Below are 25,881 nucleotides of genomic sequence, written 5' to 3' on the forward strand. Positions count from 1 at the left end.
AGGGAGCAGAGAGGCATTGCTCCCGCGGGGACCAGCCGCCCAGTTGACTGCCGTCAGCTCCGCACGGGCCTTGAACGGCCTGTTGAGGAGGAAACTAGGGAAGCTATGGGCTGTTTCAGATTGCTATCGGGAGATTTGTGCCGGGCTGCAGATTACTGGAGACTGCCTTGAACTGCTTGAAGTGGTACCAGGTATCAGAACCAGGATGCGAGGGGGTGTCGAAGGCACTGAAGGATTCCTGACCATGTCGGAGGTTTGGATATGGAGCTCAGGTTGCCAATGGTTTGGACTGGACTCTGTGTGGCTGTGGGGGCTGCTGGAGGCGAATTTACGGACACTCGATAACTCTGGGGTGACTCCCTTTTGCTTCTCTCTCTCTCTCTCTGACTGTAAGTTTGACTGTTAGACTGTAAGAGGTGCTTAGGAAATTCCTGCAGGTGGCGAATCTGTCTACCTTGTAGCAGGGAAAAAGAAATTTCATGTAATATGACACTATTTTATTTCTATGATAATAAAATGAATCATGTAAGGAGGTGTAGTGAAGGTAATTGTGAGAGTTAGTAGGTTCATGGAAAATATCTGTAGATAATTTGTGTCCCGATATTGAGACAAGAGATGAAGAAAGGGTAGAGTTCTGCCAAAAATGGACCAAGTGAATTTGAGGTTGAGGCAGAAGGTAGCAGCAAAATGGATAAAGTTGACAAACTTACAAGGTGGCAGCACTAATGTAGGCTGTCAGTGTAGCACAGGAAGAGTTGTAGCCTTGCCTGTGTAGCCTTGTTGCATGCATTGCCTCACACAGTCAACAAAAAGGCAGGGCTACATGGGCAGGACCCATGCAGGCACCCATGGTTTTCCCCTTTGACTTGGAGAAAGTTGATGAGCTAAAGTAGAGCTACTGAGGGTGAGAACAAGATCTGCCTGGCAGAGATGGTGGTAGAGGGCATTTGGTTGTGTTTGTTCTAGATAAAATAACAAAGGGCTTTGAGATCTTCAATATGGGATACGGAGGTGTTTAGAGATTGGATCTCCACAGGGAAAATTAGGCTGTCGAGTCCATGGAACTGGAAGTTATTGTTGTGATGGAGGGCATGTTATGTATTGCAAATGTCGGTACAAAGGCACTGGACCATGGGGGACAAAATGGAGTTGAGGTAAGATGTTACTAGTTCGGTGGGGCAGGAACACATGGAAACAATAGGTCTATCAGAACAATTGGATTTATAGATCTTTGGTAAGAGACAGAGTTGGGAACAATGAGGTTAGAGGCTGTGGGTAGGAAGATGACTGGAAGAGATGACGCATGAGATAGTGGTTTGATGTTTCTTGGTGAAGTCTTGTTCAAAAGGTGAGTAATAGGAGGTGTCTGTCATCTGACCTCGGCAAGATAGAGGTCAATGCACCAGACCACAACAGCACCACTTGTCTGTGGGTTTGATAGTGAGTAAGGGGAGAGGGTTCTGAAGGAGTGAGATTAGAATAAGCGAGGGGGGTGATGAAGTTGAGATGGTTGGTGTCAGCGGGAGTTGGAAAAAAAAGATCCAAAGCAGCCAGAAGACCAAAACAGGGTGTTGAAGAGGAAGGAGGCTTAAGGCAGGAGAATGGATCATCAGTGAGAGGAAGTGAATCTTGGTGGAAGAACTAGAAACAGAGATGTAGACAACAGAAGACGAGTTCAGCATCATGGTGTGTGCAGAACTCATTGATGTATGGGCGAATGAGGATGAAAGTGAGGTCTCTCTGAGAACAGAAGGGAAAGTCAGAGGGGATATTAAAGACCCAGCAGGGGTTATAGTTGGGGTCAGTGGGATGGAGGGGGTCAGGGGTAGCAGGGATCAGCGAGAGGAGGTGAAGGCTTTGCAAGTGGAGAGGAAGTAGAGGAATGGGAGGTTCACGGGATGAGGAGGATTGTGGGGTCAGAGGGAAGTTGAGGGAGAGGTCAGAAGGTCAGTGAGTAGAGTGGTGGGAAGGGGGAGCTCCAAGGAATAGATGTGGGGGTGAGGTGTAGACAAAGGTGTGAGGGAATAAAGAAGGGCAAGATGTTCTGGTGGGAGGGAAGAGGCAATGGGATTCAGCAGTGGAGGTATCCAAGGTTTCATGCATTGCCAAACTAAAGTCAAAGTTCAAATTTATCAAAGTTCAAAAATCAAGGCTACCTGCAAATTGGAGGAACAACTCCTAATATTCTGTCTAAGCCCCCTCTAGCTAGATGGCATTAACATCAACTCATCTAGTTTCCATCAGGGGCCCCTCTACCATCATCCCATCTCTCCCTATCCCTTTGTCCCCTTTTCTCCAGCTCCCTACCTATATTCTCTCTGCCTATCCCTTTGTCCCCTTTTCTCCAGCTCCCAACCTATACTCTCTCTTCCTTTCCCCATGTTCCCTTTTCTCCAGCTCCCTACCTATACTCTCTCTTCCTTTCCCCATGTCTCCTTTTTTCCAGCTCCCAACCTATACTCTCTCTTCCTTTCCCCATGTCCCCTTTTCTCCAGCTCCCTACCTATACTCTCTCTTCCTTTCCCCATGTCTCCTTTCCTCCAGCTCCCAACCTATACTCTCTCTTCCTTTCCCCATGTCTCCTTTTCTCCAGCTCCCTACCTCTTGTCTCCTTCCCTATCCCTCTGACTCCCTTCCTCCAGCTCTAAATTCTCAGAGCTAACCACTTTTTCCAATCAATTCTCAGCTTTTCTCTCCTGTCCTCCGGTCAAGGCCCACCTATGGCCTCTTGGCTGTTGGTCTGCCCTTCTCCCCCTAGCCCCTTCTTCCCTCCCCCCTTTTTTATTCAAACATCTGTCTGGTTTTTGCTCATACATTGACAAAGTGGATATATCTTGGCCTCCTGTGGATGCTGCAGGGCCTGCTGAGTTCCTACAGCATTTTTGTGTAAAAATGTTAGGAAAAAGCACAACTTTAACACTGCCTTACATCCTCAGTCTAGTGGGACAATGGAAAGGTTGAATGGATCCTTAAAATGAATGATCAGGAAAATGATTCAGCAGAAAAACACCAGCTGAAGCGTGATACTGCCCCACACTTGAATGCTGTTTTGGAATAGTGAATGCATCTACAGAGTGAATGCTGTATGCTGTGGAACTGGATACAGGGCTTCTAAGTATAAAATAATGGATAAATATTGTCCTTTTGAATAATGTAATATAATGGCAAGACACAATGGAATCATGTTAACCAACTGAAGGAATTTGGGGAGATCTAGGAACACAGATTTCAGGTGATATTAGATATGGGGGAAGTGGAGCAGACCTGTCTGGTAACTGACAACCAAAGGGCACATCAGTTAACTGAAAAGAAAATGCAAGAGAAAAGGGGAAACAATAGGCCTGAGGAAAAAAAGCTACAGCAAATTGAGGAAGATGATTTAGATGGGCAGATCGGATCATTTGAGAATATAAAGAGATAAAGATTGTAAATAAGAGCAGAAATAACTTTTGCTTTTATAGGACTGTGTGTGGGTATACTCAAGGGGGAAGTTGGAAAGAAAAAGACAGTATGGCCAAATTTCAGCAGCTGTGATTGCAGGTGGGCTTGGAATTGGAATAGGTGCAGTAAATTAATTTGGTGTGGAGGTTTTAATAAATAAGTTATCAACCATGGGACAATTGTTAAGATTGTTGTAGGCTGTCAGAAGCTTGGACTCCCAAGTCCTGGGGAGAGTGATGTAATGAATTTGCTGGCATCAGCATGGATCTGTGGTTTATTTATCAATCAATTTGGGAATTCATTAAGTTGTAAAGGATTTAACCAGAGCAAAAGAAAGAACAGCAGAAGAGTAAAATAAAATTGATTTTATGTTCTGTACGTGATCAAGATTGTAAATAGTTATCTGGGTCAGAAGAATGTATGACATTACAGTCATCGTGTCAAAGTTTTACAGCACAGAAACAGGCCCTTTGGCCCAAAGTCCACACAGTTCATGTTGTTTCCCTAAGCTAGTCCCATGTGCCTGTGGTTGGCCCATATTCCTCCAACCCTTTTCTATCCACGTTCTTTTTTTTGAATATTTTATTTTAGTTTTCAGATTTACAAAATCAAATAAACAAAGCCATTCATGTACATATGCATCCCAAACTCCGTATTTGTTCCAACCCCACCACCACCACAGCAAATACATTCCAAAAACTTATCTCGATCCCACTTATCATGGGACACACGACCACTATCAAGACCTGTAATGAAAAGAAATCATAATGGCAACACTATTTCCTATCCATGTTCTTGTCCAGGTGTCTTTTAAACATGTAATTGTACTCACTTCTTCTGGCAGCTCATTCCATTAGTAGTTGACCTTTACTGAAACCTACTTATTGTAACAAAATTGCTTGTAATGCAATGTATATTTTGTGACCATTAAGACTAAAAGGATAAATTAGTGCAAGTTCATTACATTGCCCCAGTTGTTTGGAGATAGGCTGTGAATATCAGAGTTCTATAATACTTATGTGGAAGAGGCCCATGGAGCTAAGGACTGTGGAATATGGTGCAAGCGTATGATATGCCCCTACCACAGCCTGTTTTTAAACCATGTGCTCTGTAAACCTCTGTAGGGAAATGCCTATGGAAGAAGCTACTCTTAAAGTGATAAAACAAATTCACAAGAGAGGTCACAATGTGGTATACTTTGATCATAAATGGATCAAACCCTCCTCAGTGAATGTTGAATGAAGGCATACCATATCAACCATGTTTGACAGCAGAGGAAGATTGACAATAAAAAAAAGCTTACAGAAGAATGAGTTTTACCCCCAATAATCTCTCTAGCTGACATGGAAAAAAATTCTGCGAACTTACCCACAAGTAACTTGATATTTAGCAAAGGTAAAATGCAAGTTAGCCAACAGGCAGGCTATGGTGATTATAGCACAATGACACCTAGTGAGAATCTGTCAAAATTTGCATCCAGTGTGACAGACTTAGACTTTAGTTACTAATGGCTAATCCAGTCTTTAATTTGTTTGTGCATCCAGTTATAGTTTGCATCGTAAACCAAGACGATTGTCTTCATAAAATGATGGCTGTAATGAAGAAGCAAGAGCAAATTAGACTGGTTTTAAATCACTGAACTATGATCTTGCCAATACATGACTGAAGGCCTTTGATACATATTATCGGGAATATAATGGAACAAAATTAGGGGAAATGTCGCTGAAGAAACTTGTCATCAGAGAGAGAGATAAAGTGAGAGAGAGGGGAAAGATGAGGAGGAGAGGGAGAGAGATAATAAGAAGATTAATTTGTTGAGGGAAAGTGAGTAACTTAATTGAGGAGGTAACAGTGCTTTTGATGTAGCCTTCAAGGCTTTTCACTTGGTCCCAGGTGGTCCAAAACGTAAAAGCCTATGGGATCCTAAGGAAGAGTGGCAATTTGGATTCAAAACTAGTGGCCATCAGTGGGGTTACACATGGCTTAGTACTCCATGCCCTTGTAATACCCATTATAAGTTTGGACTTACATGGAGGGGTCACGACAAAGATGTTTGCAGATGATGGTCAAGGGGAAAGCTGTTAACTGCAGGAAGGTATAGAATTGAGCAGCACATTCTTCACCTCTGATGGGATTAATTATAAATTCAGCAGATGGTATGCACATAGAATGACTTGAATAGATAGCTCTTCTCAACCAGCATTCACAGAGCTCCATGTGGAACATTGTAATGATAATAAGTAATTGCTTTGTTATTCTAAACCCAACACCCAATAGTGAAGCCCAGTTTAGCTTTTTTTTTTACAGCCAATTGTGAAATTTGATTTTTTCCCACAGGGTGTGGTCATCCTTGCCATTGCCAGACCACCTTTGCCATTGCCAGACTACCTTTGCCATTGCCAGACTACCTTTGCCATTGCCAGACCACCTTTGCCATTGCCAGACTACCTTTGCCATTGCCAGACTACCTTTGCCATTGCCAGACTACCATTGCCAGACTACCTTTGCCATTGCCAGACTACCCTTGCCATTGCCAGACTATCTTTGCCATTGCCAGACTACCTTTGCCATTGCCAGACTACCCATGCCATTGCCAGACTACCTTTGCCATTGCCAGACTACCCTTGCCATTGCCAGACTATCTTTGCCATTGCCAGACTACCTTTGCCATTGCCAGACTACCCATGCCATTGCCAGACTACCTTTGCCATTGCCAGACTACCCTTGCCATTGCCAGACTATCTTTGCCATTGCCAGACTACCTTTGCCATTGCCAGACTACCCATGCCATTGCCAGACTACCTTTGCCATTGCCAGACTACCCTTGCCATTGCCAGACTATCTTTGCCATTGCCAGACTACCTTTGCCATTGCCAGACTACCCATGCCATTGCCAGACTACCTTTGCCATTGCCAGACTACCCATGCCATTGCCAGACTACCTTTGCCATTGCCAGACTACCTTTGCCATTGCCAGACTACCTTCCCTGTCCTAAAGTGCCCACTTTTTGCTGCATTACTTCATACTCAGGAGGTTCATTCATGGTTTTGTAGAATGTATAGAAACTATTTTCTAGGATGATATCAGAGACATTGGGGTTGAGAAATTTGGATACATCACCTTGAGTACTCCATGGTCACTGTCCTGTGGGTTATCTCCTCTGCCTCCCTTACTCAAAAGGGGGGTGGGGGGGTGTTCCCTCCTCGTTTTGGTGCCTTACACCAGTCCTCTGCTTCCCTGGAGAATGTAACCCCACGTGGCTGCCACTATCTTGGTTGCAGACCCCATGGTCGTAGAATTTTTAAATAAAACCACTGTTGGCTCCATGAACTTGGATGGAGCTGATGGCAATCAGACTGAGCAGTTAGAACGTTGTGTCTCCGCCTGCTCCCCGCTCTCTGCTGGTCCGCCACATTGGCAGTGCTGTTGTTACTACAGCAAGCAGATTGTTGGTGACTAAGCCAAAGAAGCCATGCAGGCTGTGGGCTGCTGGCAACTGTGGACAAGTGATTTACACCCAGGTGGCAGACCGCTGGAGACAGGTTCGAGACTGGCTGAAGGGGTATCAGGAATTGGAACTGGGATGCGACAGGGTGTCGATGGTGCTGAAGGTTTCTTGATCATGTCAGAGTTTCAGATCTGGAGCTCAGGCTGCTGATGGTTTGGATTACACTCTGTGTGGCTGCGGGGACAGCGCTGGAGGCGAATTCACGGACACTCAATGGCTCTGAGGGGCCTCACTTTTGCTTCTCTTTTTTGACTGTCAGTGGCGCTTTAGGCAATTTCTGCCGATGGTGAATCTGTTCACCTTATAGCAGATGAAAACAAATCCTGTGTAATACTGCACTCTTTTTATTACATGACAATAAATGAATCTTGAATCTTCCTTGGATTTTCAGTTTTCTCTTTTTATTTCAGAATTATACCAATAAATGATTTTGACCTTTCAGCTATCTATTTTTTAAAAAGTAATTAAATACAGCATTGAGATAAGGAATGTTTCGTCTCTCAGAACTTGCCATCATTTAAAATATGTCCATAAAAAACGCAATCTGAATCTTTATGCAATGTTGCAGGTGAGCAGCTAAATATGCAGTCACAAAAGTAATTTAATACTTAACTGAGAGGTATAACATGAAGCAATATGGAAAATTATTATCAATATCATAACCAATACAGGCAATCCCCCACTTATGACCATAATTGGGACCGAAGGATGAGTCGTATCTCGAAATGGACGCAAGTAGGAATTTTGCCCGTGCACGTGGAGTACCGAAGTCTTAAAGCAAATTTTTTAATCAACTATTGTATTTGACAAGCTATACCAGGGATGCAAAAGAGCCAATATAAGTGTAGTTAGCGTCACAGGGTCCATAGATTGGGATTGGTCATCTTGATTCCTGTGCATATGCACGAGTTTTTAGATGGCGCATGCGTGGTCGGTTCGCATATTGGAGTTTGGTTGGCGCATGCATGAGAGTTAAGCGCCCTGACGATATTGAATTTGTGCCCTTAACTCTTGCGCATGCGCCAACTGAACTCCAATACGCGAATCCACTGTGCATATGCCAACCGAATTCTAATATCGCCAACCTTAGACTCGCGCATGCGCACAGGAGTCAAGATGGCCGCTCCTAGCCTATAGACTCTGAGACACTGAATAACAAGGTAAGTACGCATATTTTGGCTATGACATGCCCTGTAGCCCTATTATAGTTTGTCGAATACAGCATTAAACCACGTAAATTTTATATCTTCTTTCATATATATATTTTTTAATTTGGTTGTATGTGCGGATGGATGTAAGTCTCATAGATTGCAAGAAGGGGAGTACCTGTACTAATATTATTGTCAATAGGCCATATGTCTTTCTCCCGGATATATGTATTCGGGTAGCTTAACCAATATGCTAATTTAAGATTCCGAAATAAATAAAATCACAAACAATATGCTAACAATATCAATTTCAGTTTAAAACTCCTTTGTGCAATTCTACTGAAAAAAAAGATGATTCTTTCACTCTGAAGGAAATATAACGATTCAAGTTTAACAATCCTCCTAATATGAAGCTGTGATTTACAACTCATCCTAAATGACAAAAGAGGTTAAATCTCTATTTGAAAATATTGAAAAAAACTGCAATTGACTCATCATTATTTTTGGAACACTTTCAAGGATGTCAGCATTTAACCTGTTTGAGATAGCACTAGATGGAAATAAATGTGTCCTCCAGCAGAATTTTGTAACTGGCATATATTCACTTTAACATCTTGAATTAAGTTTGTCTATCTGATTTACTTTATTACTGTTAGGTATTGCTTAAACCATCCTGATCTGAATGATTTCACATCAAATAACTCTTATAAAATAAACATCAGAAAACTCCTGTGTGACTCAGATATGAATTACAATTAAAACAATGGGCTGGATATCAGGCTGTAACATTCCTTATTTAGTGATGCTTAAAGCAGAAATGAAAAACATTGCTTGTGAGAGGGCAGCACCAAATGGTGAATTATTGGAATGCTTTCCTTTGCAAAGGGTTATTTAAGTTTTTATCAGTTTAATGATGTGAGAAAAAAATGCCTTCAACAATTATTGTATGTGTAAATACTAATTAAACAGTATTTTGGAAAGGAAATGCCTCAAAAACTGTAAGTATTTGAAGTACGGTAGTAATATTTAAAAAAAATCAAATACCGTAATTCTGAGTAAGATGAATTTGATACTTAGTTTTTATTTTACAACACGGTAGAAGCCGATTCCAGCCATTTAAACCCATGCTGTCTAATTACACCCAAATTAAACCCAATATGTTTTGAAAGGTGGGAGTACCCGGGGAAAACTCACGCAGAAACAGGGAAAACATACAAACTCCTTACAGACAGCACCAGATTCAAACCCAAGTCACTGGCACTGTAATCTTTGGCTTGGCTTTGCGGACGAAGATTTATGGAGGGGTAAATATCCACGTCAGCTGCAGGCTCGTTTGTGGCTGACAAGTCCGATGCGCGACAGGCAGGCACGGTTGCAGCGGTTGCAGGGGAAAATTGGTGGGTTGGGGTTGGGTTTTTCCTCCTTTGTCTTTTGTCAGTGAGGTGGGCTCTGCGGTCTTCTTCAAAGGAGCACTAACTGCTACATTAACCCTGCCTATTCAGGAGTTCAAGCTTTGAATCTTTGTATCATTTCAGTTCTTATTCTTAGAAATCTGTTTTCACTGATTTGAAACCACAATAAAATCCTAATCAATTACTGATGTGTTACAGTGTTGATTTGGTGAGAAGATGGAAGACACAAACTCAATTAACAGTCTTCAAAATTTAGATTTTGACAAGTTGCACATACTTATAACACTAATTATTATTCCTTACACGCAAGAGTGATTATAAAACAAATTCTGGGTTAGCCAAGATTCTGGAACAGATTTGGTAGGAAAATGCAAATATTTCAGTGTAATTTTCATTATTTCTTCATCTAAGCAAGAGCAAAGTTCAGTATTTTTGTGAACTTGCTATGCAAACCCTGTTTCTTGCACCACAATGCGACCTGCTGAGTATTTTCAGAATGGTCAGATTTTATTTCAGTTTTCCAGTTGCTTTTGTTCTCTACATTTGATCTTTAATATAGCACATTGTTTTCTATTTAAAATTTTGTATTTTAGTTGCAATGAAACTTTGAATCAAAATTGCTAAACGACAAATGAAATTATGAAATGAACACAGCTGGTTTTTATAGACTGGTCATTTCTGGGAAGATGAAGCTGTGAAAATTATGCACATTTTGCGTAAGAGAAACTCTGACTTATTTTGTTGACTTGTTAAAGAAAAATATAATTTCTACTTTTACCATCAACATCAGATCATCTCCTGTCACGGTTGCAATTTTCAAGTCTAGTTGTGCTTTCTTAACAACTTCCTGCAGAGCTGCAGAACAAGCAAGAGGGTTCACACCACCAGCATTGCAGACCACACGGATACCTGAAAGTATACAATGATTTAATACCTTTGGTGATACATGTATCATCTTTACAATTTTTCCACACTATTACCTTGATCATCTTAGATTTTAAAATTTTTAATTAAACATACAGAACGGTAACAGGCCATTTCGGCCTACAAGTCCATACCGCCCAATTTACACCCTATTAACCTACACCCCCACTATGTTTTGAATGGTGGGAGGATCTGGAGCCCCTGGAGAAAACCCATGCAGACACGGGGAGAATGCACAAACTCCTTACAGACAGCGTGGGAATCGAACCCCAGTCCTGTCCCATTTGCTGGCATTGCGCCAACCGCTTCAGCAACCCTGCAGCCCTAACCAATATTTTTACATTTCAAATTTCAATTGAATTTAACTTAATTTAAGCCAGTTGTTTCTTGTCTCAAATCTATCTCTCGACTTCAAACAGGTTGATGAGTTAACTGAACATCTAGAAACAGAGTATTGCACGGAAACAGACCCTTTGAGCCACATTGTCTGCACTGAACATGACACCCAAATTAAATCAAAACTCTGCTGTACGTTCCTAATAACTTCCCTTCCATTTCCTGTATATACATATGTCTGTCCAGTAACCTCTCAAACATTATTATCGTATCTAATTCCACCACTATCTTGGCTGGCTTTAGACCAGGCACACAATGAACTCTATGTAAAAAAAAATGTGCCTTGCACTCACTTTTAAACTTCCTTCCTCATCCAAACTTAAATGCATTGTCTTTAGTATTGAACAGTTACCCAGGGAAAAAGATCCTGTCCAACCTATCAATGTCTCTCATATTTTTATAAACTTCTGTCTGGTCTCCCCTCAGCCTCCAACACTCCAGAAAAAAAAACCCCTTGTCCAAATATGTGGAGTAATGTTCCATGTTCAATCTCTCCACCTAATTCATATCTTCTAATCCAGGCAACATCCTGGCAAAGCTCTTCTGTACCCTTTGCAAAGCTTCCTGTAATTGGACAACCAGAATTCCATACAATATTCCAAATACAGCCTAACCAATTTTAAATAGCTGCATTATAACTTACTCATACATAATGCCTCAACCAAATCATACCTTCTGAGCCATCCTATCTGCTTGGGTACATACTCTCAATGAGCTATGGACCTGGATCCCCAGTTCTCTCTGTGCATCAATGTTTTTAAGGTTTCTGTCATTATTTATGTATGTTACCATTATACTGTTCCTCACAAATTTCAAAACCTCACAGTTGTCCAGATTATACTCCATCTGCCATTTTTCTGACCATTTCTGTAACTGTTCTCAATCCTGCTGGTATCTTTGATAGCCCTCTACATTATCCACCGCTAGTTGGATAAGTTGTCTGCAAACTTACTAACCTGTTCACCTACCTTTTCCTCCAAGTCATTTTTGTGCATAGGGCGTAACACTATTTCGGCACCACTGACCCAGGTTCAAATCTGACACTGTCTGTAACAGAGTTTGTACATTCTCTTCATGTCTGCGTGGGTTTCTTCCAGGTGTTCAGTTTCATAGAACAATACAGCACAGTACAGGCCCTTCAGCCCTTGATGTTGTGCTGACCCATACATTCCTTACTAAAAAAGAAAAGTACTAAACCCTCCCGACCCCGTAACCCTCTATTTTTCTTTCATTCATGTGTCTGTCTAAGAGTCTCTTAAATGCCCCCAGTGTTCAGCCTCCACCACCATTCCCGGCAAGGCATTCCAGGCACTCACAACGCTCTGTGTAAAAACTTATCCCTAATGTCTCCCTAAACTTCCCTCCCTCAACTTTGTATATATGCCCTCTGGTGTTTCCTCCTACTCTTCAAAATCATACGGGCACTGGGTAGGTTAATTGGTGTATTTAAGAAGGAGGGAAGCATGAGCTTGTGGGCCAGAAAGGTCTGCTACCACAATGTATTTGTAAAAAGAAACAGGGATCCCAACACTGATTCCTGCAGAACATGACAGCCCATGAGTTTTCAGGTAGAATAACATAATGCCACCACCTCCCTCTATTTTTGATGGGCCAGCCAATTCAGAATCCAAACTATCAATTCATTTCTATGCATTTGAAATTTCTGGATCAGCCTACCATGAGGGACTTATGGGTGACTTCAACTTGTAATAAGACTTGGAAAATCAAGTAGGTGTGGGAAAGCTAGTTTATTGAAGATACATTCTTGGAGCAGCTTGTGACAGAACCTACCAAGGGGAAGTCAACGACGTACAGTTAATAAGGGACCTTGAGGTAGGGGTACCATTAGGTAATAGTGACCATAATATAATTACTTTTAATCCACAAATGGAAAGGGAGAAGAGAAAGAAGTCAGATACATTAGTGCTATAGCTAAATAAGGGTGACTATACAGCTATGAGGGAGGAGCTAGCCAAAATAAAATGAAAGAACATTCTAGCTGGGAGGACAACTGGGCAAAAATGGCAGGTATTTCTAGACATTTTTCACAGGATTCAGAATATATTCATTCCAAAGAGGAGGAAAGGCTCTACAAAGAGCAAATGACAGCTGTGGTTGACAAAGGCGATCAAGTGCAGTGTCAGGTCGAAAAGAAATAAGTATAAAACGGCAAAGCAGAGTGGGAGGTTAGAAGATTGGAAAGCCTTTAAAAACCAACAGAGAGAAACTAAGAAAATAATTCAGGAGGGGAAAATGAAGTACGAGGGCAAATTGGCAAGTAATATAAAATGGGATAGCAAAAGCTAAAAGGAAGAAATTGGTTTGAGCCAAAATTGGGTCCTTGAAAATGGAGAAAGGTGAAATTATCAATGGGAACATGGAGATGGCTGAGGAATTTAACAATAACTTTGTATCTGTTTTCACCAAGGAGGATATAGGTTATGATCAAAATAGGGGTAGAGGGTCAAGCAGTATCTAGGGACGGTGAAATTACCGAAGGAAACAGAGAATTTGATGGATATTCAGATCCAGAAGCAGGTGGTTGTGAGCAAATTGTTAGAACCAAGGCCTGATAAGTCCCCTGGGCCTGATGGGCTGCATCCCAGGGTGCTCTGGAAATTCTGGGAGCACTTGTCGACATTTTCCAAAGTTCTTCAGATTCCAGGGAAATGCCTGCAGATTGGAGAGTGGCTGATATTGTACCACTTTTTAAGAAGGGAGGGAGAGAGAATACGGGAAATTATAGATGGGTCAGCCTGACGTCAGTGGTTGGGAAGATATTGGAATCCATCATTAAAGGAGAAATACCAGAACACTTAGGAAGGAATAATGGTATCGGTGCTGGTCAGCATGGGTTCCTTAAAGGAAAATCTTGCTTGACTAATCTCCTGGAATTTTACAAGGACATAACAAGGAGGGTGGACTCGGGAGAGCCAGTGGATGGGGTATACTTGGACTTTCAGAAAGCCTTTGATAAAGTCCCACACAGGAGGTTAGTTTGCAAAATCAAGGAGCATGGTACTGGGGGTAGGGTGATGTCATGGATAGATAATTGGTTTGAGAAATAGGAAACAAAGGGTTGGGATAAACGGGTCATTTTCTGGATGGCAGGATGTGACGAATGGGGACCCGCAGAGGTCAGTGTTGGGTCCTCAGTTGTATATCATTTATGTAAATGATTTGGATGAGGGGATAAATAACTACATATGCAAATTCGCAGATAACACTAAACTGGGTGGGAGTGTAAAGAGCGAGGAGGATGTCAGGAAATTGCAAGGGAACTTGGACAGTTTAGGGGAGTGGGTGGAAAGATGACAGATGAAGTTTAATGTGAGTAAATGCGAGGTTGTCCATTTTTGAGGCAGAATATTATTTAAATGGAGTTAAGTTGGGGAGTGGTGTAATGCAAAGGGACCTGGGTGTATTTGTTTACTAGTCATTGAAAACTAGCATGCAGGTTCAGCAAGCAGTGAAGAAGACGAATGGTATGTTGGCTTTCATAAAGAGGGAATTGGAGTATAGGAATAGAGAAGCCCTCCTGCAGTTGTACAGGGCGCTGGTGAGATCTCACCTGGAGTACTGCATCCAGTTCTGGTCCCCATATTTAAGAAATACAGAGAGGGAGTGCAGCACAGGTTTACAAGGTTAGTTCCCAGAATGACAGGATTGACTGTCAGAGCACATGTTCCCAATGATGGGTGAGACTAGGACTAGAGGACATAGTTTAAGAATACAGGGAAGGCCATTTAACACAGAAATAAGGAGAAATTTTTTTACCAAGAGAGTTGTGGATCTGTGGAATGCATTGCCACAGAGGGTAGTGGAGGCGGATTCGTTGGATAGATTTAAGAGAGAGTTGGATAAGGCTCCTGTGGGCAGGGGAGTTAAGGGTTATGGGGATAAGGCTGGGATTGGTTATTGAAAGGGAAAGATCAGACATGATCCGATAAATGGCGGTGCTGGCTCGAAGGGCCAATTGCCCTACTCCAGCACCTATTGTCTATCAAATGCTTTACATAGATAACATCCATTACCTTAACCTCATTAACTACCTTCATCACAGCTTAAAAAACTCAAATCAAATTTCTAAACATAACCTGCCCCACACTAAGCAATGCTGTCTCTCCCGAATATAAAGGTATGTAAATCCTATCCCTAATCTAATTATCTAAGCATTATACCCGTCCAATTTGATCAATGCTCTATAGAAATGCAATCTCCAGCAAAAGTAGTGGATAATGATCCTGAAGGAATAACCAAATTGGCAGCTTAATGGTGCCTAAACATGTTCAGGTGACACCCGCATTATGGGGTTTGCAACCCTAGAAAGCCATCCAATTTTCTGGAATGCAAAGCCGCATTAACTGTACATGAGTCAAGAAATCCAAGTTGAAAATATTGAATTTGTGTTTATTTATCTATTTTCTTTTCACATACATTCTGTGAGAGCAAATTTTATTTGCATCTCAAACTTTTGGTAGTAATTCAGGAAGGGCACTTTTCCATTACACATAAATCAGTAGTTACTTGTACACAGAAAACCACAAGACTCCATACAGCAAATTAGCTACTACTTAAGTATTGTGGCTGATTCTTTGTAGGAAACTGAATTTATCAATCTTCACTCTGCAAAGATCCATGAGAGTATATCTTTCATGAGTCATATAGCAGAGAAACACACCCTGTGGTCCATTGACTACATGCCAATGTCAAGCAATCATTTAGACTAAACATGCACTAATCACATTTTATTCTGTTCATATTCTTTCAACTCTCACCTACACAATTTATAGTGGCCAGCCAGTCCATCAATCCACATGTTTGGAAGAAACTGGAACTCCCTGAGTAACCCAGCATAGTCACGGGGAGAACATACAATCTCCATAAAGACAGCAATGGAGGGCAAGATTAAACCATGCTCAAAGACTGAGCTCCTCCAGCTTTCAGAAGTTAAAACTTCTGGGTGAAATAAAAAAAATTCTTAGATTTGTCTTACTCTGAGTTGATCCAATTCAAGATCCTCCAACAATAGGAAGCCACATCCCGATGCTTATCTGTTAAGCTCTCTCAAGTGCCTTTTGTAGTCCACTGTAGTTCTCATCTTCTAATTGAATGACTAATCTTATTAATTTTCTCCTCACAAGACAACCTCCACAACATGTTATCTCAGAAACTTATCTTGCAATGGCTCTGAAGAAAGTGAAATTATTTTTAGACATGAAGACTAAAACTGATCTGAGTAAAAAGAAAACATGATTTCATTATGGATGAAGTCAATCAAAACATTCAGCATTTAATCCGTAGTGTTACTTGAGACTAGTCCAATGTTCCATGTCTTTATCTTACTTTGTTTAAACACCGGAGGGATACTACTGTACAGCAGGACTATAAAAGGTGTCCAGATCCTTGGGTGGGGGAAAATACAACAGTTTTCATTAAATTCTCAAGCTGCTTGTCTGTGCAGAAAAGGGTATGAGGTTTAGAATTGGGATCACAATTAAAGTTGTATTTCAAGATTTTCTGCTTTCATTGAACCTCATTTTGAATGGATTTTAATAAATAGTCCTTTTGGGGTGGCGTGCTTAGTGTAGCAGTTAGGGCAATGCTGTTACAACGGCAGCGATTCAAATCCTGCGCTGTCTGCAAGGAGTTTGGACGTTCTCCCCGTGTCTGTGTGGGTGTCCTCCGGGGGCTCCGGTTTCCTCCCACCGTTTGAAACATACAGGAGGTTGTAGGTTGATTGGGTGTAATTTGGCAGCACAGACTCTTGGGCCGAAATGGCCTGTAACCGTGCTGTATGTCTAAATTTTTAAAAAAAATTAAAATGTGAAAATCAGGAAGCCTGCATGTTTATTTTTCAGTAACTTTTGAGTTGTCAAATATCACATCTACAGAACTAAACATTTTGAAATCTGAAAAGCAATATGATTGAACAGTCTGAATTCAAACAAAGTACTGCTCTGCTAATTTTCTATATTCTTTTCCAAATGTGTGTTCAATGTACAAATTATGACCAGCCATCCTCATGATTCTCCCTGAATAATGGTGCCAATATAAGGCAACTGTGAATTATATTCAGAGCGAAAAAAAATATTTTTTGTTCTTGAATTTTTAAAAAAGGTCAACACGCATCATTTCTAGTGGCTTTTATTTTTTGATAATGCTCTGTGGATTTAAACCGTGAACCTCAGCTCAGAGAAGCAAGAAAATAAACAGTGACTGTAACTCCATTACCTCTTCTATGAATATCTTTAATAAATGGAGCCATTGCAACTTGTACAAAATCAGGAACATAACCAAGGTTCTGAAAAAAAGGTGGATATCATTACTTCAGAAAACTCAAGAATGAATCATTTCTAAGAGCATTGTTCAGTAATCAAAAGGCAAAGACATGCTGAATCATTGATTTACCTACACTTCGTGCTCATATACATGTAAAACAAGAGATGAAAAATACTCTCTGATGAAAAATCATCAGTCTGTTTTTCTCTTCACACATATATGCTGCCTGATTTGATGAGCATTTTATCGTTTGTTTTTATATCAGTTTGAAAATTTCTACAGCAGCCTTGGAAAAAAGCAAGTTTTGCTTTTCATGTGAGCTAAATCCCAGCGAAGAGTAGAGATCCACCCTCTTTTACAAGGGGGTGATGAAAATAAAGGACAAAAAGACAAAGATTTTCAGGAGGTTACAAGACTTCTTAGTCCATGGGAGGTCTATGATTCAATACAGACACGCCTTAGATCCTGCATTGAGAACTTGAAAAGGCATCTTACTGACAATGTAGTCCTCAGCAGCAGAAAAAAGGTGCCCTCAGGCAGGAAGCCAAATGGCTTAAGGGAATATCAACCTCTGGTGGAGGCAGCAAAGATATTATGGTAAGAGAAATAGGATGAACCTACTTTTCTGCAACTGCTGCACTCTTATGAAAGTTCAGACACATAGAATAGACTACACAATTTATAGTTGTAAGAGATTCAAGGTACAAGGTACAATGAGTGACTAAATACAGGCAGTCTCAGGTTATGCAAGTGTTCCATTCCTGTTAACTTTACCCAGTAAGCCGATTTCTTCATAAGTTAGAAACATCCACTATCTTTGTAACACAGGTTGTGACATTATTATATACTGCTGCTTCTTTAATTTTATTGAATAATCACCCTAACACTATCTGTAATTCAACTCTAGATATTCATGGTATCCAGTCAGTAACGAACACCAGAAAACATATTCGTTTTATTTCTAGCTTAAAAATTTACAAGAAAATGTACATGCCCTAATTTATCAAATCATTCATAACCAAAGGAGCCTCTATATTTTGATGGATTCTAGAGAAGCTGATTTTATTACCTTACCAAATACTGAGCATTGTTCATTTTCACAGTTTGTGGTGGTACGGGGCCGGGACAATAATAATCAATAACACTAATCAAATTGTATTATAATGACCAGTGTACTGTGAAACTAGGCTCCGATAGCTCAGTGGTTAGAGCACTGGTCTTGTAAACCAGGGGTTATGAGTTGCTGGGGCTTCATTTCTGTGAGGGGTGCTGGACAAAGGTCTTCCTTACGGTAGACCAAAGTTAAAGAATTTCATGTATGTTCTATTCTAGATATAGTATTAGGTTCCAATAATGGTACCTTTAAGATTTTTTTAATGGAGAAAATAACATTATTTCAAGCAATGATCGACTAAGTTGAGGAAACTGCAATATTCCTACTTTTCACATGACCATCTGAAGTGACACACTTCTTGAAACTCTGAGCTCAACAATATTTGCCATGAAGACGACAATGGAATGAACTGACTTGTCAACTAAATGATCATGTTTAGGGATGGTATTTTAAAGCACCGTATTAGATTCCAATAATGGTACCTTTAAGATTTTTTAAATGGAGAAAATAACATTATTTCAAGCAATGATCGACCAAGTTGAGGAAACTGCAATATTCCTACTTTTCACATGACCATCTGAAGTGACACACTTCTTGAAACTCTGAGCTAAACAATATTTGCCATGAAGATGACAATGGAATGAACTGACTTGTCAACTAAATGATCATGTTTAGGGATGGTATTTCAAAGCACCAGTTCATCTTTGGCACCCTCCTGCTCATGAAAAAACTTTTTGGTTACATTGTGACCTGCAACTTAACTATATCCCAATAGTTTTCATAATGGAAACATGTTCTCACAGGTGATTTGGCTTTAGCAGCAGCGAGCAAAGACATGGTGATTTCAGATAGGTAATCAAACACCAGGAAATCCAGATTCCCGCCATAGATCAACTGTGGAACTAAAGAAAAACAATTATTTTAAGATACATTTTCAAATGTACATGGATCACTGATTATGCACCTGCTTTCACCAAAAAGGTATGCTTACTACAGAGAAGGAAGCTGGATATTACAACAAAAATTTCAGTGTATTTCACGTTGTGCCAGATAATGGCTTGAAAGTATTGAGATGGAAGTCTGATGCAATTTGAACCTTTTAAATCCTTGGCAATACAGGTCAGGTGATGAAGAAACCATGTGTCATGCTTCCCTTCATCGCTCAGGGCACTGACTGCTCAAGCAGTCACATCCAGTTACAATTGTACAAGACACAGATGAGAGTGCACTTGGGAGCATTTTGTTCAGTACTGGTCATGCACCTATTGGAAAGATATCATTAAGCAGGAAAGGGTGCAGAGGATTCACGGAGTGTTAGCAAGACTAGTAGAAGAGGCTGAATAGGCAGGAACTTTACTCCTTGGAGTACATGAAAATAAAGGGGGACATGATAGAGGTTTATAAAATCATCACAGACATTAGATAAGAATTAACACAGGACAATGAAGATGTTGCTTCCTGAGCACTTTTGAAAGCATTTTATGGATTTTGGGCTACCTTAAAATTTCCCTATCACACAGCTTTTTTTAGATATATCCTATTTTTGTGATTTCCTGTCATATTTTAAGTCTACTTCAAGCATGAAAAACCATGCAACACGTCATTGAAAATTTTTTCTCTGCATTCACATTTGGACTTCTTCTCTGCTGATCTGCGATGAACATTATGAAAGTTGCACCAGGACATTGCTGCCATGGAAAAGTGGTATCGGGGCAACCGGAATCTATCAATGCTGGCCGACTATTGTTGGGCACTGACACAAGAGGCATCAGATGCTGAATACAAATGAAAATCAGCGGCAAAATATTTTTAGGTCAGTTGAATTAAATTTAAAATGTTTAATTTAGACATACAGTACGGTAACATGTCATTTCGGCCCATGAGTCTATGCCACCCAATTTACACCCAATTAACCTACATGCCCCATACATTTTTGAATGATGGGAGGAAACTGGAGCCCCCAGAGAAAACCCACGCAGACACTGGGAGTACGTACTCCTTACCAGTCCCAATCGCTGGCGCTGTAAAGGCATTGCACTAACTGTTATGCAGTCTGTGCTGCCCTCTAGAGGGGAAGGATTTGAAAAGGTCCTAAGGGGCACCTTCTTCACACAGAGGGAGGTGGACATATGGAACAAACTGCTAGAGGAAGTAGGCAAAGTGGGGACAATTGAAATATCTGTGCAAGTCATGCTTTTAGCTTGCGCCACGCACTGATATCCCACTTGAAGCAAAGCTGAATTTTCAGGTTCATAAAAAGAAAGAATCAAAGTAGAAATTTTCTATATGAGTGCTCCACTCAGTAATATCAAAGCTGAGCCAATCAGTGAGATTAATTCAATTATCCTGCTCAATGCACAAACTACTTTGATTTTGCATCTATATGACCCCCCCCCCCCACCAGTTTTGATGTACTTCATAATTCAACACCAACTAACTACTTGCTGTGAAGAATTCCAAAGGGTCAGAATGAAGAACTTTCTCACATCCTTTTAGTTTGTAACAGAAACCCACAAAGGTGCCAGAGAAATTCAACAGGTCACACTTTAGGAACTAAAGGGCCAAGTTTCCGGCATGAGCCCGTTCGTTAAGGATGAGCAAAAAACAGGCAGGAACCTGAATAAAAGTGGGGGCAGGGGTGTTGAGGGAAGGAGAGAAGATGAAGGAGATAGAGTCAAAGAGAGGAGCATAGGCAAACAGGTAAGAAGTCATGGGTGGATACAGGTAGGGGGATCGAAGAGGAAAAAAAGCAGAGGTGATTGGGGAGGGGATAGTTCCTTGAATGTAAATGGAAGAGGATGGAGGAATGGAGACGAGAAGGATAGGAAATGAGAAAACAGGGGATGGGCCTAATGTAAACTGGAAAAGTGAATGTTAATGCCATCTGGTAGGAGAGAGCTCGGATGAAATATTTTGTATCGTTCCTCCAATTTGTGGGTAGCCTCAGTTTGGCAGTGCATGAGACCACGGATAGACAGTTAGTGTTGGAATGGTATGTGGAATTAAAACAGTTGGCCACTGGGACATTCACTGAACACTGATTCCCTGTTATTGCAGTGAACAAAGTGGTCAACAAAATGGTCTCCCTGTCTACGCCCAGTCTCTCCGATATTGAGGACACCACATCGGCAGCACCGGATGCAGTAAATTACACCTGCAGATGCACAAATAAAGTGCTGCTTCATGAGTGCTTGGGGCCCTGAATGGTGGTGAGGGAGGAAGTGTGGGCCATGTAGCATTTGTTGCGGTCACAGTGATACCAAAGGAGCAATTGGTGGGAAGGAAAGAGTGGATGAAAGAGTCCTAGAGGGAGTGGCCTCTGTGGAAAAGAAGAGGGGATAGGAGTGGAAGATGTATAGTGGTGGGATCACATTGTACATGGTGGAAATTGTGGAGGATATGTTGGATGCACAGGTTGGTGGAAGGGGCATAGGTAAGGACAAGGGTAACTCTGTCCTTGTTATGTCTAGTGAAGGGGTGGGGTAATGAGACTGGGAGCAATGTGTGGAAAATAGAGGAGTTGTGGGTGAGGTCTGAGTTAATAACCAAATTTTCTGAAGGAGGAGGACATCTCAGATGTTCTTCTATAGAAGACCTCATCCTGGAGGGAGCAGGGTTGTAATGGTCAGGTCCTCAGAACAACATTCCAAATTCACTAATGCAAGTGCCATTTCTCAATGAAAGCAAGTGCATTGCTGCCAAATAAAACAGGAGATTGAACTAATCTAATTGCTGACCCAGCAGGTGAACTAGTTAATTCATTTTAACTAGTGCTTATGTTGCTTGTGCCATACTTTGGACCGATTAACTTCTTAGGCCCTGCAAAGATAAAGTGCAACACTTAATTAAAAATGTTAAAATGTAACTCATGACTACATGGTTCTTGAATGAAAAATACACTTCTTAAAATTCCTGTTTGCAATGCTACTTTTTCGTTTTGTACTTGTTCACTTAATCAGACTATTGCTTCTCAGAAGGAGGGTTGAAAGGCTAAATTGTATCTATTTTAATACAAGAAGTCTAACTAGTAAGGCAGATGCATTTAGAACGTTCGACAAAGGAAGATGGAAATCAAGGAAATGCAAATGCTAGGAATCTAAAATTAAAAACAGCGAAGGCTGCATTAACCGTGCCATTATAGTACTAGGGTTTGAATCCCATGCTGTCTGTAAGGTTTGTACGTTCTCCCTGTCTGTGTGGGTTTTCCCCAGGAGCTCCTGGTTTCCTTCCACCGTTCAAAACATACCAGGGGTATTAATTGGGTATAAATTGGGCGACACGGACTCATGGGCTGAAAAGGCCTGTTACCGTGCTGAAGGTCTAAATCAGTGGTTGTCAACCTTTTTCTGTGCTCGGTAATTAGTAAGGGATTGCTTAAGGTGGTATGTGGATGGAAAGAAAAAGTTTGAAAACCACTCTTTTAAGCATACCTGATTGACTCGTGATGTGCACGGCTTTTATAACTCCAAAGGAAATGGGCCAATAACAATTTTTCTCAAAAATATTTCAGTAACAATTGGGTCTAGAGCAGTGGTTCTCGACTTTCCCTACCCACTCACATACCACCCTAAGCAATCCCTTACTAATCACAGAGCATTTATGGATTAGGGTTTCCTTAAAGTGAGTGGAAAGAAAAAGGTTGAGAACCTCTGGTCTAAATTTAAATTCAGTCCACCTGCATCTGTGGAAAGAGAAATGGTTAATTGGGTCTGGGATCCTGCATCAGGTAATATACAAAGACATAGCTGGAAGGTCAGGACTGGAAACTCAACATTCTGTGGGTACAATCTTCGGATGTGAAAGCACATGTGAAGAAGGTGGCATTGGAATATTAATGGGGCCATTACTGCAGTAATGAGGGAAGGATTTTCAAATGAGATCAAATGGATAGAGCTTTGGAGCAAAAAAGGAAGAAATCACTTTGCTGTGGGTCCACTACAGTGTGCTAATAATCAGGAGGAGAAAATCAATGCAGATATGGGGACTAGTAGGGAATTTCAGTGTTTCCCAGTATTGTGGGATAACTTTAGTATGAAAGCCATAAAGAGGGTGGAATATCTACACGTGGAATGGCAGGAATTAATCAAAATAGCATGGGTTTTTAATTTAGTTTTTTGAGGAAGCGACAAATATGACTGATGAGGAATAGGGCATTGAATGTCATTCGTAAGCCATTTAACAAGGTCCTTCATGGAAGGCTGATCATGAAGATTACGACACATGGATCCACCGTGACATGGTAGATTGGTTTCAAAATTGATGGCCATAGAAGATGAGGGTAGTGATGGAAGAGTGTTTCTATGACTGAGTTCTGATCGTGTTTCACAGTGATCAGTCATTGATATAAAATGATTGGACCAAAATGTAGATCAGCAGATGTTGTGGAGAGTGAAGAAGGATCACGGGCATCAGTCTCCACACTTTCGAGGCCATCTACAAGAGGCGGTGTGTGTTAAGAAAGCAGCCTCTATCCTCAAGGACCCTCTCCACCCAGGCCATGCCCTCTTCAAACTGCTACCATCAGGAAGGAGGTACAAGAACCTGAAGATGAACACCCAGCGGCACAAGGGCAGCTTCTTCCCTTCTGCCCTCAGATTTCTGTTAATGGAGATTATCAGAAATGTAAGGAAGGTGACGAGATCTTGGAATAAAATATTTAGGTATTGTTGTGCAATCAAATTTGACAAAAATATTTAAATTAAATTATTTATCTTTATTAAAACAAATTAAAGAAGCTTTGTAAAAATGGAATATGTTACCTATTACTTTGATGCGTAAAGTAAATTGTGTTAAGAGGAATGTTTTCCTCAAATACAATATTTATTCCAATTGATTCCAAATTTCAATTCTTCAAAAAAATTTTAAGGGATTAAATGTTTGTGTTAGAAAATTATTATGGAAATGAAAACTGGCAAGGGTTTCATTGGAGAAATTGACATGGAAATATGATTTAAGAGGTTTACATTTCCCCAATTTTCTGAATCATTATAAAGCAGGACAGTTGAGATTTATCAATGTATTGTTTTAGTTAAATAATGTTCCTGCATGGGTATATATAGAACTTGATAAAATAGGAGAATTCTATTATAAATGGAATGCAAGATTGTTAATAGCAAATAAAGAAACACCCATGCTGATACATTTAATTGAACTTTGAAATAAAATTGATGAAGAGATTGGAGGAAGAGGTTAAATGTCTGGAAGAACACCTTTATTTCAAAATAGACTTGTTCCATTTTCTGTGGAAAATATTATTTTTTAAATTTGCCAAGATTGTGGTATTAAGAAAATTAAAGATTTAGAGGTAGTTTCTCTTTCTTTTTATAATTTTTAATTTTTTTACGTTTTACCCACGACTGCTTGGGTTTTCTCTGGGTGCTTTGGTTTTCTTCCATCTTTCAATACGTATGAGAGATGTAGGATAATTGGGGTATTTGGGAAGCACAGCCTCATGGGCCAGAAGGGCCTGCTATGATGCGGATTATCTAAAGGATTAGGAAATAATGAGAAATGTAGATAGGATAGACAATCGGAATCTTTTGCTCAAGAGTAAAAATGTCACATACATGTTTTTAAAGTGAAGGGGTGGGTGGTAGTTTAAAGGAAATGTACAGGGCAAGTTTTGTTTCAGAGAGGTACGTGTCTGAAACAGGCCATCAAGAGTAATGGTGGAAGCAGATATGATAGTAGTGTAAGAGGTTTCCAGATGGACACATGAAAACGCAGAAAGAGGAGGGATCATGTGTAAGCAGCAGTTTTAATTTAATTTGAGCATCATTTGGTGGAGCCATCATGAGCCAAAGACCCCCATTCCTGTGTTGTACTGTTCTATGTTATTGGAGTACAATGTGGATAATTCCTTCCCCTCCCCCACAAATGCTCCTGGATCTGCTGGGTTCCTCCAGCAATTACAATGTTATTGATATGTAACAAGGATCATTTGGGACCAATAAAGCCCAACAGGAAATTATGTTTTTAATTATTTTTGTTTAAGTTACACAGAGTAAAACACTAAAGTATGCAGGCACCGAAACTGAAGTAAAAAAAACCCAACCTGGAGAAACTCAGCTGGTCAAATAGTGTCCTTTATATGATAAAGATAAATAACCAGCATTTTGGGCTTGAGTCTTTCAATAAAATATTTTGTTCAGGCACCTGCCTACATTATGTATCTTTATCTTTGCTACATAAAGTACTCTTTTTGACCTGCTGAGTTTCTCCAGCATTGGCCAGTTGTTTTCAAACTGCCCCACTAACATTTCACCTTAAGCAATTCCTATGCCATAGGTGGTCTATGATTAGAAAAGGATGGCTTAAAGTGGTATGTAAGTGGAAAGAAAAGTTTAAAAACTACCGTTTTAATCGTACCTCATTGACTCGTTGTGTGCACAGTTTCATAACTCCAAAGGAAATGGGACAAGGACAAATTTTCTCAAGCAAAATATTTTAGTAACATTTGGGTCTAGAGCAGTGGTTCTCAACCTTCCCTCCCCATTCAGATACCACCTTAAGCAATTCCTTACTAATCACAGAGCACTGATGGCATAGGGATTACTTAAGGTTGACTGAGTCCAATGGTGCACTGCAGGAGATAACAGTTAAGGTGGAATGTGAATTCAGGGATCAGTTTGATATAGTTTAGTGGTTCATTGCAG

General features: G+C 40.6%; 1 protein-coding gene across 3 annotated transcripts in view; it reads right to left on the bottom strand.

Annotated features, from left to right (window-relative positions):
* The window catches only part of lratb.1 (lecithin retinol acyltransferase b, tandem duplicate 1), a 212,554-nt gene that overhangs the window by 185,355 nt on the left and 1,318 nt on the right, over nt 1-25,881 (bottom strand). For 2 of the 3 annotated variants that reach the window (XM_069926674.1, XM_069926673.1), the window contains exons 2-4: nt 19,028-19,128; nt 17,065-17,134; nt 10,289-10,419 (exon numbers count right to left, since the gene is read on the bottom strand). In XM_069926674.1, the coding sequence (XP_069782775.1) occupies nt 10,289-10,419; nt 17,065-17,134; nt 19,028-19,128 (302 nt within the window). Of the gene's footprint in view, nt 1-10,288; nt 10,420-17,064; nt 17,135-19,027; nt 19,129-21,963; nt 22,047-25,881 lie in introns of those variants that run through there. The other variant, XM_069926675.1, reaches the window with a different exon arrangement.

The sequence above is a fragment of the Narcine bancroftii genome, chromosome 3 (assembly GCF_036971445.1).
Source record: "Narcine bancroftii isolate sNarBan1 chromosome 3, sNarBan1.hap1, whole genome shotgun sequence".
NCBI lineage: Eukaryota > Metazoa > Chordata > Chondrichthyes > Torpediniformes > Narcinidae > Narcine > Narcine bancroftii.